The sequence below is a fragment of the Haemaphysalis longicornis genome, unplaced genomic scaffold (genome assembly GCF_048455015.1).
Source record: "Haemaphysalis longicornis isolate Haplotype H1 unplaced genomic scaffold, Haemaphysalis longicornis Haplotype H1 scaffold_6, whole genome shotgun sequence".
NCBI lineage: Eukaryota > Metazoa > Arthropoda > Arachnida > Ixodida > Ixodidae > Haemaphysalis > Haemaphysalis longicornis.
Window position 1 is genome coordinate 85,562,012 of NW_027526407.1, and position 18,214 is coordinate 85,580,225.

General features: G+C 43.0%; 1 protein-coding gene across 2 annotated transcripts in view; it reads right to left on the minus strand.

Annotated features, from left to right (window-relative positions):
* Positions 1-239: 239 nt before the first annotated feature.
* The window catches only part of LOC144143600 (5'-3' exonuclease PLD3-like), a 28,301-nt gene continuing 10,326 nt past the window's right edge, over positions 240-18,214 (minus strand). For both annotated transcript variants that reach the window (XM_077675422.1, XM_077675423.1), the window contains exons 4-10: positions 16,316-16,439; positions 13,638-13,771; positions 12,191-12,394; positions 6,508-6,647; positions 5,282-5,441; positions 3,539-3,641; positions 240-456 (exon numbers count right to left, since the gene is read on the minus strand). In XM_077675422.1, the coding sequence (XP_077531548.1) occupies positions 296-456; positions 3,539-3,641; positions 5,282-5,441; positions 6,508-6,647; positions 12,191-12,394; positions 13,638-13,771; positions 16,316-16,439 (1,026 nt within the window). In that variant the 3' untranslated portion in view covers positions 240-295. The remainder of the gene's footprint in view (positions 457-3,538; positions 3,642-5,281; positions 5,442-6,507; positions 6,648-12,190; positions 12,395-13,637; positions 13,772-16,315; positions 16,440-18,214) is intronic.

An 18,214-nucleotide genomic window follows, 5' to 3' on the forward strand; every position in this document is an offset into this window, starting at 1 on the left:
TGCTGAATTTTGTTTAACACGATTAGCAATATTAGCTTACTTTTCACAATTTGCTTTATAGCTATCCCAGCCTTGTTTTTTGTGATGCCTTCAGACTTCTTTAAGGTTTCACCTGCAGCATTTATTTGGACTGAGAGCTCCACAAAAAAGAGTTAGTTTTATTCATGCTATTTGACAACCTTTTTTGAATGAAGTTATTAACTCACGCCAGCTTGATTAAACCACAAACGAGTCGCGCAACACGTTTTATGAGCATTTATTGACACGTGAAAGTCGTCGGGATGATGAATTTTGTTCAGGTAAAGTCAAGCGTGACATATTCAGCGAACTCAGAATTCCAGTCCCGTTCGAAGATTGCAGTTAGATCACCTCTAATAGAATCATTTGAAGACTGATTTATGACCAATCCCACACCAGTGGTGTCGATGAAATAGTTTGGTTCCCAGTTAGACGTACCTGGAAGAAAAACGGCAAACGTTGTGGCGGTGCTTCATATGTGACAAAATAAAATAAACCATGGCTGTTTTGGAACAACTGCAATGTTTTATAAAGTACATAAGCAAGTATTCTGAATTTTTTGGTAATATTTGAACCTTCTATAGCCGGGTGTGTTCGAACAGTTGCATTGATTCAGGGACCCTTATTTTCACAAGCTATGTTCTGAGCGGAAGTGATTTCATCCCGCTTCACAAAATACAGAAATATTGACACAAACGTAAGCACTTGAATTTGCAAGCAAAAAATTCAATTTCGAATTGAACAGATGCTCATGAAGCAAAGGACGTTTTACCAGGTACTTTACGTCGGTGTTCATAGTTTTTTGCAACACGCCAGACAACCAAGTAATATACAGTAGCCTGCTGAAATTTCGTGACGGTCAAACAACTAGCACAACAAACAAATTACACCCTCTTCCCGTAGGGCAACCTTGAGTAGTATGCGAGCCTGCCATGGGGTCGACTGAAGTTCCCATTAGTTTTCAGTTCGTCGTTTCCGTTGACGTTCAGCTTCGCGTGCCCTTGTTGTATCAGTAGCTTCTTGACGTAGTTTGAATGAGTGAAGGACATCAGGCGCGTTCGTAGCGGATGCTCCCGTCTCGGTTTGTAGCGCAGTGGGAAGAGCGCCGCGTGCCTTCAGTTGCGGCCAGAGAGTCGTGGGATCGAAACCGGGGGCCGCATAACTATTTCTTTTTATAGTGGACTGCACTGACGTCACCCCAAATGCTGACGCGGCTGAAGAGACGCGCATGCGTAGTAGAGTACGGACGGCGGACAATGACAAAGAGGGAGGGGGGCGGGGGGGACACAGCCCCGAGCATGACATGCTTCGCATCTAAAAGCTCAACATATAGCTAAAACGAAGTGGTTATCCACCGGGATTGAGATGTCGTGCACAAATGCGTCGAAACATTTATATTACTGCCACGTCTCCGCACTTTTTGTTGTGATTCTGGACAAGCGATTTGACACTGGTGGGAAATGTTCATTGGCGTGGAGGACAGTAAATGGCTACGCAGAGGGCAAACTTCGAAACAATAATCTGCCAGCAAATGTAAGGTTCAGTACTATTTTCGTACCAAACTAGTCCAGGTATCGTGTAGCTCATATCAATAACCAGCTGAAGGGTTTCAGAAGTTGCGTGTGGGTACGTTACCCTCCATAATAAATAGCCCACAGACTTCATTTTAGTCCTATTAATTCGGAAAGATTACCGTCCATCGCCTTGGCTGTCGTTAACGAGTGAGAATGCTGTTGTAAAGAAGTTTCGTCGGGATGACGCTTTGATTGCTTTTATTGTTTTGCCCGAGAACTTGTTCCAGCGGAATTAAAATGTACCACAAGTTCAAGCTATTAATCAGTAATAGTACTTCAACGACAACAGTGGAGTGCGTTGTGATTGTGGACTCCTCAAAAATAATACATCATTTCCAGTGGGGTGCCCGGTAACTCTGAAGGACGCCAAGTGCGCACTACGACTATTGCCGCATTAAATGTCTTTAGACCATACTTCGCATTGCTCCTTACATCTCGTTCCGCAAGTAAATAAAATAGGGTTTAGTGTTAGCGTCCAGGGGCTCCTTCTCACGTAGGTGTGCTAGGAAACGAAACCACTGATCAGTTTACCCGAGAAGTGAATTTATGCGGTCGTTTTTTGAAAGCTGCTGTAGACGAACGCCACTTGTAGAAGACGATCATAACCAAATATTTTAGATCCCTTTGACATTCATGGTAGCAACCTGGCCTTACATAAATAATTAACAGGGCGGCGGAATAATCATCGTTCTGCATTCGGACAAGTTCATCCCAAGCACCGTAGATGTTCTATAAGCTGAATCTCAACTCATCACTCCGGTATCTAAGTCGGGATGCACCGGGTGGCGTCGGATATTTGAGTAAAAACCACTGGTAAAGACGTCCATCCAAATCACAGGTAACAGAAGATTACACCGACTGCATCAACTGTGAGGATGGTTTGATCGTCGCATTGTCTTTCTGTATGCCAGTCTGTGAGGCTACACCTGTGCTTGTGCCACCGCGAAAAAATATAATCAGACACGAGAGTTTGTTTTACAAAACATTTGTAATGCTAGAAACCATCCTCGACGTGTTTTTCTTCTTCCTTCGTGCAGCGTCTCTCAACACTGGTTTTAACTTCAAAAATTGCTAACCACCTAGCCTAGCAATCTACGTTAGTAGGTGTAGAATATTTTGTCACGCACTGGCGAGAGCATGTGATGGAGCGGTCAGTTTTGTTTAAACTCCGAGAGAGAACCGCCCGACGTGTATTTTTGGAGGACATCCTATTTTCTCACATTCACTGGATTACTAGAAAGGACACTTCGTGCCGAGTCCTGCAGTTCTTGAATTACACAAGAACATACAAATCTTGGTGATTTGCCGCGTATTTTGTTAAAGCTGGTGATTAAATGGAGAAGTTGACGGCACTTTTTGACGGGAATTTTCGCAAACTGTTTCCGCCTGTCAACTAAAAACAGCTTGCCATTTGCGGCAGGTGCACCATGTATCATACGTTCTACGCGGTGTGTCTATCCCATAATGCACACGTATGAGAAAAACTCCCGCTGTTTCAAGAATTCACGAAGGCAGATATTTTTCTTCGCATTAGGTAAGCAGCCTTGCAGATTGTCAGGCGTTGAAAAACTATGCCATGTGGTTTCCGCTCCAGCTCATTTCTAGCAGGTGACTACTCGGTGGGCGACTGTTCCGGCAATACGCGGACATCAAACCTCCAAACATTTAGTTCGCCATCTTTCTCTTTCGCAAGACCCAATCACAAAGGCCGCACTTTTTTCGGATACACACTCCTACGCCATTCCTGAAGATGTCTCCGAATATGTTCAACTGTTGAATGCAGGCGTAATGAAGCCCCTTTTTTCGTGGGAAAAGAACTCCGCACACAAGTACACTTTTCCATGTCTTCTGGGCAAATATGGTCATATAATCAAAAGAAGCTTAAAGAACGCAGTTGCTCCATTTTCTTTGCGGTCTGAAACCGAAAAAACGGAAATATCACCCACCTATGTAAGCCGTCTGCTCGGTAACCATCATCTTGGCGTGGTTCACTCTGGCATGAGGAAGCTGCCGCTGCTCATCCGTAAAAGAAGGAACCTTGAACGCTTTCTGCAAGAGAGATGCAGATATACTTCTCATGACTCTTTGAGCGATACTGCATTCTAAAATCCCAAATTTTCATGGAGAGCAGTATAGTAACCCTGCCGCAGAAGTCAGACTCCCTATTTGTTGTTCTTTAAGACCAAAAATTTGGATTGTCAGTGGCACCGGGTTTATGTTTTAAAGACATTCAAACAATTTCTTCGCTAATCCCACGATAGTGCCAAGGGCATGCAACCAGATAAATATAATGCCACACTATAAAGGAATGATAGCAACGAAATATGAAAGCGTGGTTCGTACTCGGTCTTAAGACAAATAGTAAATATTGAGATATTTAAAAACAATAATTTGGCAGAGTGGTATCCCGCGTGTGACGTCTTCTTTTGGGTCACCTGAACGTCCTTTTTGTAATGCAGTAAGAACCGAAGGAGGCTTTTTTTAGCTTGACAGTCCGTAGGGAAGTCAGCGTGCATGTGGAAGTTTACAGAGGTCACAATTTTAAAAAAATTCGTGAGGTTAAACATATTACCGGAAACCGAATATGGCAAATACACTGCCCTCACCGCGATGCGACTGCATAGCTGACTGACAAGGAATGATTATTGCGAACAAACATATTTGATGGACATTCTTTTTATGTTTTGCATGGGCTAGAACCGCCGAAGTGCAAGTTTGGAGATTACCATTGACCGGATTAAATGTATGACTTCAAAAGCAAGTATCATCGTTATTGTTTTGACCCAACTTTGACACAGGTGAACGGAATATGTGCTCTATGCAATGATTTTCTTAAGGACCGTAAATGTAAGTTAACACTAATTTATATTTCTTTGAGTGGAGCTTTTCGACCTTTACACCTGTAATTTTTCTCTGTAGCGCTAGTTTCTAGGTTTAGCTTATAACGTCATCCAAAGAGAAGAGGTAACAGCGAACACCTTTCGCGGCCGCCTCATGATGCCTTCAGATTTTTCGCAGTGAATTGCGATCCCATTATACGGTAGCAAGGGTTATCAATTTAACCTTTAACAAAGATAACGCTTGTGTAGGCAGCTTTTCATTATGCCCAACTTCCGGGGCATGCACAGGTAAATTGTTTCGAAAGGCGCTTCAAGTACTAGCGAGTTTTTATTTTGCTTGTAGCGGTGTTGTCACACCGCTCAAGCGAAATGGCGACAAATTTTGACGGAAATGTCGATTAGGAATTTTCAGATAATGCAAAAGAATTTCGTCAAGCTATCCATTTCCGAAGATACGCCTACGCCCCGCGTCCTGTGTGTCCTGCAGGCTCTGCACAATAGAGCCTACAAATTTTACACCGCGCCGTGTACTGCGCATTCGCCATTGGTAATTAAATGTCTCTAAATAATCTTAATAGATACCACATTTACCCATTCAAACACGCGTTATGAGAAGACTGACAGGTTTCCAGGCGGAATTTCAAAGACTGCTGACGCACTAGACATGATGCTTCCAGCCCTTTTATTGCGTAGCATTCTTTCTTTAGTAAACCTACTGCTATATATGAACGCTTTTCGTTTTGCAGTGGTGTTTACTGTAGCCAAACATCACGAGTGATACTTGTAAGCCTAGAAGAAGACAGAGACTGAAGATGAGTGTTGTAAATTTAAGTGTGACGCGGCACTTACCACTTCTATTGATATGTAAGTACTATTCAGAGCTGCCAGAGACTTCGCAAAGTTCCACGTGACTGGCTTTGTGTAGTTCCATTTTGACAGAAGAAGCCGTACCCTAACCCTGCGGTCAATTGCTGCTCGGCGAAGGGCATTGTCGAGCACTGCCCAAAATCTGCAAAAAACAGAAAACCTCAGCGTTGTATACCATTGTAGTTCTTATTTATAAACGCTGATTCGCTGAATTAAGCGGGCAAATTTATGTTAAAAATGTGGCTGGTGGCAACTAGAAGTTTGTTCTTGAGGCATCTTAAGCGTTGCTTGCCAAATGCAGTTCTAGCCATTATCTGTTGGCCTCGTAATCATAAATCAACCAACAGTACCCATGTGCACCAGGTGTGAGTTGACAGTACCGCTCGCCGTATCGATCGCCGGAAAATTGTGCCCTCTTGTTTAAAGGAGCCCAGTTCTAGCAGGATTATGTGCTTTTACACGATTGCGCGGGGTGTTTAAAATGATTGTTTTTATCGCAATGACGACGATGCATTTTTGATAAAAATACAGGAAAATATTCTGAAATAAATTCCTAGTTCTCAATTTGTAAGTGAAGATGGAACAAAATAACTAATGTGGGCTTCCAAGAGACCTTTCTGGAAGTAAAGTGCTACAACCTGGCAACAGGTAGCTGCGGAAACAAGACTAAACGCCAGAAAAAGGAACCAAATGCCGACACAGCCCACATTGATTGCATATTTGTTGTTAGAAAATGGGGCATCACGTTTGCCGCAAAAAATACATTTTAAGTAAACACAAACACAATTTCAACCACTAAAATCATATGCCTAACTTTTACCTAGTCCTATTTTAAATAGAAAAGTGCGGCCTCAGTACAAATTGAAGCATTTAACTACAATGCAATATAAGCTCAAGAATGTTTTGTTGCATTGCAACCACTTCAATTTTGATGTGAAATATATAGGCTTCTCACAAAAAAAAAGAGATGGATCGCATCATATAAACAAAAAAACAGTACGATACGAAGAAGAAAGAGAACTCGCCGGTGACATGTTCATTTGTCAACGTGAGAAGCCACCCTTTGAACTAAGGAAAACATAGCGCTTTGGCTGTTTCTAACTTTCATTTGTGGCTGCCAGTTCTTATTGAGAGCAGCTCTTCTGGTTTTGCATTTTAAACACAGCACGTGGCGTCAGTAAATGGCACTGCTTTGAGAAAAAAGTTACCTTTTTGGTTTTGAGTAAAAATTTTGCGGAACGAAGTTCATGACCGCAACATGCACAAACTTTTTGGCATTGTTGATGATGTTGAGAATGGCTTCAAGGTCATTCGTTCGACCTACCGGTGAGAAGTACGGCGGAGAGCTCTGCAAAGAAACATGATTTATAGTATACGCACTTATTAGAGAATATAGTGAGGAGCAAAGAAATTCAGCAGCCTCCCTGCAAGGAGAAAAAGACCACAAAAGCTACATTTTGAAGAGAGAGAGAGAGAGAGAGAGAGAGAGAGAGAGAGAGAGAGAGAGAGAGAGAGAGAGAGAGAGAGAGAGAGAGAGAGAGAGAGAGAGATACTTTTTCATTTGTCGATCAGAGGCTGATGTATGGGCCTCCCCCGTGCAAGGCATCCGCAGACCGAGATTCATTGGCTTAGGCTGGCTGCCCTTGCTCGGGTCACCAGGTTGAGCTGGGTATCCGATTCTGGACTGGCCAGGTAAGCCCTCCAGTGCCCGATGGTGGGTTTACGAAGTGGAGGAAAGTCAGGAGTGCATTGGCATGCCTATATTGTGCAGGGTACCAGACTCTGGACAGTGAGCACAGAGGGAAGGTTGTTGGGTCGGGGAGATGAGGTGGGCACTCTGGGATGGGGAACGTATTTGCTTTAGAGCCGCTGCCAAGTTGTAGCCTCGTCTCCGGAGAGGCGCCAGTGGGGTGGTAGGAGGCCTCGATAGTTTGCCTTTAAGGGGCGAGAATTTTCGGTAACCACTCAGTGGGTGAGGCAAATTTTGGGCAGTAAAAATTTGCTACGCTCGGCAAGGGCTCCGTGTTTGAAATCGCGAGCCACGGGGTGAGCCGCTTCATTGCTCGGATGGCGGCTTGTCCAAGAGCTCAGACGATGCAGATTTCAAGGGTCGGCGAGCAGTTTTTAAGGATGAGTAAGCCCGATAGAGAAAAGCTGCCAATCTGACCGTTTCGCTAGGCTGTCTGCGAGTCGGTGAGAATAGTGACTGGTTTAGGGCTGGAAGTGGAGGCCAGGGCAATAGTTATATCCTCAGCGACATCGATTGAGATTGAGGGAGTATTGTGGCGTTGATGCATCGGCCAGTATGCGGAGCAACCCACGATGCGTGACCGGTGCGCACACTGTAGGGGTAGCATCGGGGTGCAGGGTGGTGGGGTCATTCCCGTATCGCACAGTTAAAGCTCGAGCACGAGCACGAGCACTTTTCACTGTGATACATACCTGGTATATTTGCCCCTAATTTACTTACCAAAGTAGCCTGTTGGCCTGTTGGCAAAACATTACAGAAAACTACAAATTAACGGCAATTATTAGGTAGTATAGAATAATTCTTTTGTTTTAAAGGGAACTGCCTCAAACCTGCAAAAGCGGGCATAATGTCTTCATAGCTCCATTGGTGACCGGAAATAAACTTCGCGCTACAAGGACGGGACGAAAGAAGAGGACACACCACAAAGCGCAGACTAACAAACTGTGCAAATTCCACGCACATATGTACTAATACAGCGTAGACATAATAAAAAAAAACCACACCTTCACCATGACACATGCCGTCTCAACCAGATTATACACCATTAAGAAACGCGATTTTCTTGCCCAACAGCGATATTGAAGCAACACTAATGCAACTATCCCCTGCGCGCACAATTTTCCGCGCCTCCATTATCTCCCGCGTGAGCGCGTCACGGATCCTAGCGAGCACCTATGTTTTTTCAAAAAATGAAACACACCTGCATTCACGGCAATGAGTGCCAAGATGCCCGCTCATCGCGTTGCTAACATTATTTTTGTGCTCACGGAGCCTATCATTATTACATCTGCCAGTTTGGCTGATATATACCTTTTTGCAGCGCAACGGAGTCAGGTACACTACTCCGTCCATGCAGGCAGCGAACTTACTTTGGTTCTTCGTGCGGCACCCATTTTCTTCTTTTCGAGCGGCCTGTCGACAAAGCTTTGCAAGCTTGTCGGGCGCAGAAAAAACTACATTCGTCCCTGCACTTCGAGCGATACGCTTGTGGTTGTGGCTCAGCTGGTGGATGTACGGAATCACCGCAATCTTTCCTTCGTACTCGGGATTCTCGTCACCTGCTGGCCTCGTGTCTTGCTCTGCCAGCTTAGCCTCTGTGAGTACCTTTTCGGCTACTGACACAACCAGGTGTGTGGGGTAGCCGCAACTCAATAGTCGCTCCGCTTGCTGAGCCAGGCTAGCCATCATCATGTGCGGGCATGATTTTGATGATGTATTCCTGACGCACACGGTAGCAATGTCTCTCTTGACAAGCTTGAAGTTAGAAGACCCAAAAGGAAGTAGTGGTTTGTTCCCCCTAGGAGCGTAAGACCAGCAGACGTGGTTGCTGGTTAAATGAAGGTCCAGTTCTAAAAACCAACTGAGGCACAACCTCAAGCGTATCGCTCGACGTGCAGGGACGAATTTGGTTTTTTCTGTGCCCGACAAGCTTGCAAAGCTTTGTCGACAGGTCAACGCCGCTCGAAAAGAAGGGAATGGGTGCCGCACGAAGCACCAAAGTAAGTTCGTTGCCTGCATGGAGGGAGTGGTGTACCTGATTCCATTGCGCTTCAAAAAGGTATATATCGACCAAACTCGCACATGTAATAATGATAGGCTCAGTGAGCACAAAAATAATGTTAGCAACGCGATAAGCGGGCATCTTGGCACTCATTGCCGTGACTGCAGGTGTGTTTCATTTTTTGTAAAAACAAAGGTGCTCGCTAGGAGCCGTGGCACGCTTACGCCGGAGACAATGTAGGGGCGGGAAATTGTGCGCGCGGGGGGTAGTTGCATTAGTGCTTCTTCAATATCGCTGGTGGGCAAGAAAATCGCGCTTCTTGATGGTGTATAATCTGGTTGATACGGCATGTGTCATGGTGAAGCTGTGGTTTTTATTATTTTTTACTTTTTTGAAATATTTTTAAACGTTTCTCGGTTCCATATGTCTACGCGATAGTAGTGCATATGTGCGTGGAATCTGCACAGTTTGTTAGTCTGCGCTGTGTGGTGTGTCCTCTTCTTTTGTCCCGTCCTGGTAGCGCGAAGTTTATTTTGATTATGTCAGACCAACTAGCCCGTCAGGATGCTTTAATGGTCACCGGAACGCTGACGAAAGGGAGAACACAGTTCAGGTCTGATCGTATGCAGAAACCTTAGTCTCCATTTCACGCAACCAATGAACCTCTCGGTTAACCAGGAAGGAGGCAAACATAACAACTCGTTATGGTGTTCCTTATTATATTACTTCCTCCCCCGGAATATAGTCGTCATGTTCTCACTTTGCAGTAGGCCGCCTGAATCTTGCAAGGCATCAGAAACTTGTTAGACTACAGATTCGCTGGTAGCATTGCCACGGTGCGACTCCTTCTGTTACTTTCCTGCAAATCTGAGCATATTTGGCAACTCCTTCATTTCAATTAGACCGATGGAAGAGGTGGGTTTTACGCAACCGGTTACTGTGCTTCACTCGGAGGCATGCATGAACCATGATAAAAAAGTGCAGGTGGCGTTTTCTCTCATGTGTGCTGTGCCAACAAACTATTTGCACTGGTACACTAAGAGACTTCTTTTTTCAAAATAGGATTGAGGACCGTTTTACATTTTGACATTGTAATAAGTATTGCTCAATACATTTAGAGTAAATCAACTTCATCGGACAAGTAACATATCTTCCGCGATAGCTTCGGCACAAAGGCGACAAGAACGCCGTGGAGATCAAAAGGGGCTAATGAAAGCTTCCAAAAGAACGCCAAAAGTTTTTGTGTGTCAATGTCATTAAGATATCTGAATCCTGTGCAAACAAACGGGGATGTGAGTAACAGATACGCAAACGCATTTAAGTTGAAGTACAGGTATTTAAGGAAATTATTCAAGATTTCAAACGGCAGAAAAAATAGCAAAAAATTAGGTGCAAAAGTGCGGATTGCTAGTTTCAACAACATTCTGCGGGTGTAGAACGGGCGCCCAATGCCAGTATTGTATAATAAAACTATGGAACACAGAATACATCTGGTTTCATGCGATCGAATGTTTATTAAACTGACGAAAAAGAAAGCTCTTTATACAAGGCTACGGGCGCACGTATGCTTTTTCTTATTATGACGGGATTCATGAGCTTTATTGATCTCAGTTGGAAAATTATATGTTTGCCGAGGCATATAGACGTCCCCACCAAGGAGATTGAGTGAATCGCCTTTTGCTGCGGTCGTTATTGTCATTGGCCCATGCGGAGCTAGCGTTTGAAAATTGTTGGGCGTAAAATAAATCCCACCAAAAATTGTATGTTTTTGAGTCCTCCGTCTGTCATATCTATTTGCCGAATCCGTTCAGTGGGTGTAGGTTAATGGTCAGTGGGTTTTTGGCATGACGGCCAAGTAAAAATTGGAGGCTGCTGTGGACCTTCTGATAGCTACTCTGATCGCCACTGCTTAATCCACCTGAGCGGATATGTGGTTAAGATTATATTCAGACGTAGGTATAGGGGACCATAACATTGACAACAATGATGGAGCGAGCAACGCTGACCTCATTGTAAGTCGGCCTGCACATTGCGGTTGACGACGTTTGGCATCATAACATACCGTTAACTTTGTTCAATTAGCCGTGAGCTTCAAATAATTGCTGTCACTGTCACTAGCCAATCTACCAAGTGGGAATGTTGCTACATCAGCAAATCGCTTGAGGAGTTTGGCGAAGCGTTTCAGGCTACACGCAACCCATGGGAGTTTTGATGACGGACCCTGTCACGCTTGTTTGCGACCGGGATCTGAGGACTTTATTTTTTCGCCAGATGTAGTGAGTAAAGTTTGAGTGACGATCACGCATTGAAAGCATTGCATACGGCTTAAAACAACACATCACACGTTTTTTTTACTCTGTGAACGTCTAGACAGTGTTTTGCTATTTGACATATTAACCATGACTTTAAACGGTATGATTTGCTTTCAGAAAAGCTGTTTCATTTGTGAATTATTATTCCAAAACTTGGTGACATTTACTGTACCCTCAATTTGGGCTAGTTCCTTACCTGTCATTACGGTGATACAACAGACTGACGGGGATAAGAGAAAGAGAAGACAATACGTTTAACAGACTCTAGTGTCTTTTGTTTCTTTCACATGCTTGCGCTCTTTCAAAAACATTGGTGGGGTTGGTTTTGACGACGTACTATCAACTTCGCAGTGCGGTGCGGATGTGTATTTAGAAGACTTAACATACATAAAATGAATGATCGAACAAAAAGTTCGTAATAAATGTGTAACTGTTAAAGAAATATTTTATACTGACTTACTATCGATGCTCATGTCAAATAAATGTAACACCATCGCTTTTGGCCATTGGCTTCCGCGAATGACTCTTCGTGTTTTCCATTCCGAGGTTCGATAATGAACTAAAGCTGTAGACATTACTGAATAGTAAAATCGAAGATTATTTCAGGTGCATCCCCTAATGCTTCCAATATGAATATTTACGCAACTTGACTGCAGTGTGTCTTTACAGCGGTTTAAATTTTAATAGTTCTGCGACTATGAGATCAAAACTGTGGTGGCGCGTTTTGCACGTTCTCGAGCATAAATTATGCGCATATCTGTGGCACCCTCCACACGTTCTGGGTTTAGCTAAATAAAGATGGGTGTGTGACACATCAGAAAGCATACCGCTATATATGTGAGTGCTTCGGTCCCATCGAGACTGATGGCAGCAGGATTCGTCAGGTTGATTGATGTGCTCAAATGTCCGGGCCACGTCGTCGGTATGCTACTGGCGCTATCATCAGACATTGTCCAGTACACCTCAAAAATTTTTTCAAGGTCCTTGGCGATGCAGCTGCAATTTTCTATGAGCAAGCCAACTTCCTTCACCTACAAAATGAACGGCAATGAAGAAAACAAGCGTATTTAGACCCAAATTAACTTCATCGTTGCAGAAGCTGTTGGGAAAAATACATAAAATATACGCATGCTTAGGTTTACAATTTTGATTGCCGCTCGGCGTTCGTTCACTCTTCATTAAATAAAGTAGGGTACTGAAGTCGCACATTCTCTCGGTTACTTCAAATAAACGAACACAAACACTATTTCGCATTCAATGCATCCATAGTACGTTTAATTGACAAACTTTTCAAATTTTATTCTGAATTTACCACATACCCGTGGCAGCACAGCTGTAAGAAAAGCTTGGCTGGCTGAAACATCATAAATTAAAACGCTGTATTTAACTAGTAACATTCATTTCAGAAGAATATTACCAAATATATTGAAGTATTTGTGAAAAAGGTCTCAAATATATTAAATTCCTACAACCCGTGGTATTCATTTCAGCGTTCAGCTCGGAGTATACCAACTTCAATTAGGTAGAAGACATGAACTAATAGTCTGCTCTCTTCGAGAATTCATGTTAGACTGCGCAGACTGTTTTTATACGGTGAAGGAAAAACAAAGGAGACAATCAAAAGACAACATAAAGTCTTGTGTACAAAGTCAGCCCTGTGTAGCATTCACAAATAGCAACCAACCCCCATCCTAACAGAACGTAGACGAATCGAGGGCAAAATCTCTAGAGCTTTGCTTTTCTATGGTTAATTATATTATATGCATGTGTCCTTTCTCGTGACTCATTCTTATTTCAGCAGGAAAGGAGGTGAATTTCGAAGAAACAATCAGTAACAATAAAAGCGGGCAAATGAATCAACAGTAAACGCTTCCTGGTTTAATGTGCAAAAGGGGTTCAAAATTATTCCACTTTTTAATCGCTACACAGAGAAAAAGCTACATGAAACGAATGATAATAAAGATTATTGTTACACGGAAAATTTAAAAATCCCTGCCGCCAGACTTGAATCCCTAAATCCTAAAACCCCTTCCGCAAGCATGCTTTCAAAGGGCCTGGTGCCCACATATCCCGGTAACATATTTGCCCATTTTCTAATAAGAATTGATTGGGTCGCATAGGTTAGGGCGTATGTATTTCCGGTAATATTTCATTGCCTATCTAATGGGGATTGAGATCATTTTGATTTTTTTGCCTATTGATCTTATCTAGGGCAAGAGTGTGAACCCGGCGGAGCAGCAATTATAGTAAAAAACAACAAATGGTACCGGTTACCTGCGTCAGCGACCTCCAGTCCATGTTCGCGCTCCCAATGTAGGCGTGCTTACTGTCCACGATCCAGAACTTTGTGTGCAGCACGCCATTCTTGCCGAAACGTTTCATGTTAAGGTTGCGCAGTTTCACAGATTCTGCGAGGCATTCCAAAGTCACATAAAGTAAGCTTCATTTCTTTCTCCTTGCTAGTTCTCAAAATATTGCATACATTTGGTTAGTGCTTTATCCAGGTCACATGTTTGAAAGTATAGGAACATACGCGACCAAAGTTTTTTGCCCAGGGGTATGTCTTTGGAAATATAGTCCGCTGTCGATAATTTGAAGTCTCCTAATTGGAATTTTCGGTTCATCGGAAGTTATGTGCTGGTCCCAGCAAGTTTCTATGCAATCGAAATAGAAAGAATTCGCTCGATGTATTGAAAATAAAACCTATTAAACTGGTTATTTGGAAGTAATTTAGAATAAGAAGCATCCTTGTTCCCATACTTCCTTATTAAAATTCAAATCTTTCAAGCGCAAAAAACAGCGCTTTTGACGTCGATATTATCGCACTTTTGTAGCGAGCAGTTGAAAAACCGGCAGACCAGTTAAACCTCGCGCCTGTGTATTCATCTCTCTCTTTTGACGTTCTCCACCTTTTTTGACGTTGCGTTCTGCGTTGGTTGAGCAGTCCGTGTAGTGGTTGAGCAGTCCGTGTAGTGGACGCTTCACGCTGCGATTTTAGGGATAAGTCTCAACTATCGGGGCAAGCCGCATCGTACGCTCGACTTGTGGACGAAAGCCCAGATTCTGAACGGAAACAAGAAGGGAGACGTGTTACGGAAGAATAACAAGGCTGTCATTGTTCTTTTTGTTGAATTGGAAGTTCGGGTAATCCGAAGTTTTTTACGGTCTTCGTGGCCTTTGTATTAACGAGATTAGACTGCAATATTCGTCACATTAGGAAGATGTTTGCAGTAGCAGAGTGCCATTCCGGCTCACTATGGTAAGATATTTTTCAAGCTCGTAGTCAAGGATTTCCACCGGCATACACACCTTACAACATGAGATATAGGATCTTCGCACTGTTAGATGTTGTCATGTGGCAGCAATATACTTTGCTTGCTCAATTAGCGCATTTATTTGGAATTTTGCGGACTCAAGTAAAAGTTTGAATTTGCGCAAGCTTTGGTCACTCGTAACAAAACTTACCGAATTGAACAATATGTTGGAGTATATATTCGGTGCTTCTTAGAATGTCAAGTTTATATTGAGGCTGTCGCCCCGTATTGAAAATATGCTCTTCATATTGAGCCTATCAACCAATGTGTTCTCCGGAGGGCAGAAGAGCAGTTGGCACTGGGGTTTGAAATGACCGAGGCCAAGCTTAATTGTCCAACCCCTCTAGCCTTTACGTACTCAGTGTATACAGGAAGATCAAACTTAAGTCGACAGTTTTTTTTATTAGGCACTTAGATTTACGTGAATACCACCTCTGCAGTGAGGTGATGCGCCAAGGGGTACATATAATCAGTGGTAATTATTGATGCCGGTGGCTTAATTACTAAAATTAAATAATTAGGTTTCTGGAGTCTGCACTTTGGGGTCATGTTCATACTAAAAAGGTAGGCGCAATTGCGTTTCTACGCAGCTTTATTTTCCCCAATTCTTCTAGCGCATCCGTACTTCGAGATATCGAACTGCGAAGTTTAATTGCCATTCGCATGATTACGAATTCTAAACAGCGGACACCGGCGCCAAGCTCCTCCCTTTTGTTCTGTGTTTCGATAGCGGTTCCGAGTACTGCAGACTGCGATGACGCCAGCCGGGACTGAAAACGTGCCAGCTATCACTTTTGCCTATGTCTCCACCCCGTTGTCAAGCTAAACACCGTTTACAGCAGGCACGTTACAAAAGGTAGGAGCTCTGCCCCGGTCTTAGCTTTCTAGCATGCGTAATCATGCGAACGGCAATTGAACTTCGATGTTTCAATATCTCGGAGTGCGGATGGGCTCAGAGAATTCTGCCAAATGAAACTTCGTAGAAACACGATTGCGTCCAACTTTTCAAAACAAATATGCCTGCTTACTGCAGCCACTAAACAGGTAATTATTGAATTTCAGTTGATTAAGCCACCGTCATCAATAATTACCACCTAAATATGCGTCCCCCTAGGCGGATAACTTCACTGAAGAGGTGGTCTTCACGTAAATCTGAGCGCTAGTTTAAAAAAGATCGGTCGACCTAATTTTGATCACCCTGTATAATTCTTCCTTGGTTTTTACATTACAGCACATTACAGCAACGCTGTCTTAATTATTTTTGTACCTTGTCACGTAACCACCTTCGTGCGATGCTTCGCCTTAGTATATGGAAGACAACGAGGTCGAAATACAAGATATTAGGGTGTCCTATACTGTTTAATCGTAGACCTAAAGATTAAATAATACTTAAATTGAGAAAGCTTAGAAGCGCAGGACAGCAGCGAGAATATTTTTTGATGACACTTAAACTAACACTACCCAAGTCTGGTGGCAAAACCTTGGGCTCCTTCTTCGCTTTTTAAGGAATACTAAATTTAGGTTTGGTCCATGATAAGTTTCGTTGAAGAACAGACAGGCGATGAAATCTGAAAGCATTAGCTTTGTCGACGCCTTCGAACGAAGACAAAAGTTTTGGTAAGGATGTCGAAAACTTACTTTCTTCAGCCAGCTTTGCCGAGTCCAAATTGGGAAACTTTTTGCTCGGCGCATTTTGGGCTATTTGGATGTCTATCGACCTCTTTCGCGCAGCTTCCAGCAGTCCATCGTATATACTTTGGCCCTAATAAAAGCATGAAAAAACATGAAAAAGAGAAGTAGTGAAAATTTTGTACAGCATCTCTCAACGTATTGCACAGATCTCCCAGTGCAGGTGAAAACGTATTTAAGGAAAGTTATTTTTCTTTTTGTATTTGTGCCACAGAGAGAATTTAGGCAAAAATTATTGTTGCAGAACCGCCTCTGAATGTCTCATTCAAAGTACCTTCTTGCTATTGTACCTTTCAGTACTAACAAAACACAGTCTTTACCTGACAATCCGTGCTATTATCGACAGCTCTACGGCTGTTTGTTATCGATAAAATTATCGGTAATCCTACAATAGCTCTCAACAATAGCTGCATTCTCAGGCACTCTCAAATTCCGGCCGTCTTGACATGCGGCCTGCATCATTGTGTAAATGTGCAGCTAGTTGTCAGAATTATCGCACCATCGGATCCCCTCTCTTTCCTCTCTGCGATGTCCTTGGTCTTTCAAACAATAAGTGGATCTTATGCTAAAGGTACATATAAAATGCTAGCGTGTTGCGATATAACCGGCTGGCCCACATAAGGAATAGATATGAAACCCCTTTTTGTGGCCTTTATGATTATGAACAAGAAATTGGGAATTCTATTCATTATTTTAGCATGGTAGTTCACTGGGAAGTGAAAGGTTGTGATTTCTGATGCTTCTGATAATGTACTGTAGTCTACAGGAATTGAATGAACCTTTACCGTTGAAGTAGGTGCCACATTGGGGACAACACGCCTGTTTCTTTGATGCATTGCTGATGTGCAAGCGGCGAAAAACGTTATATTTTTGGTATTACATTGTATCATTGTAAGAAAGACTCTGACTACTTCGAAGCAATTTAAAAGCAGTCAGATAAATTTTCTCTAATCAAGCAAAGAAACTTTTTGCAAATTCGTTAGGGGTGAATTTTAAGCAGTGCACTATAAGCATCAACTACCAATAGACTGCTATCTTTTGTTTAGCTATAAATTATTATCACAGTATTTCATTATAATTGTGCGAATAAGTCATGATTCCTCCTTGCTATGCGACGAGACTTCATTAGAAGCCCCTGAAATTACTCGCCGCCTATAAAACCGACAGGTTCAGATTAACTTAGTTATTATTCATGATCATATATCATCTACGAATCTCCGAAATCCCAGAAGATATACCAGCATTAGTAGCCTGGGATTACTAAGTTTTAGAAGGCATTTAAGAATTTATTTTATGTAATTCACATTCGTGGATAAATGGGTACGACACGGTTTTACGTATTGGTGCTGCTATCGGTAGTTTTGAATAGTTTGACTGTATGTTGATTTCTGATGGTATTGAAAGTACCATAGGCAAGTTTACAAACGCTACTACACTAACCCACCGCGGTAGGTAAGTGGCTATTTTATCTTTGTGCTGCTGCAGCGAATGACGCTGGTTCGATCTCGGTCAAGCTGGATGGGTTTGTGATGCAGGCGAAAAGCCAGAACGCCCGTGGGACAAGTCTTCGGCGCACATTAAAGATACCCAGTTGATCAAAATTAACGCAGAGCCCTTCACGGCGGTGCGCCGCATAGTACAGGTGCAGCCTCGGTGCGTTACGCCGCACAGTACATTAATCAGCACCACTACACTGTGGTCTGTTAAAGGACACGTGCCTGACATTTTATGCCGGGAGCTGCTCTAAACTATTCTTCACGCAACATGCCCGACTTCCGGCTTTGACTCCGGCCTTTTATAAAAACGCCAATGGTCTGGCAGGGTAGTTCTTTTCGAACGACGGTAGTG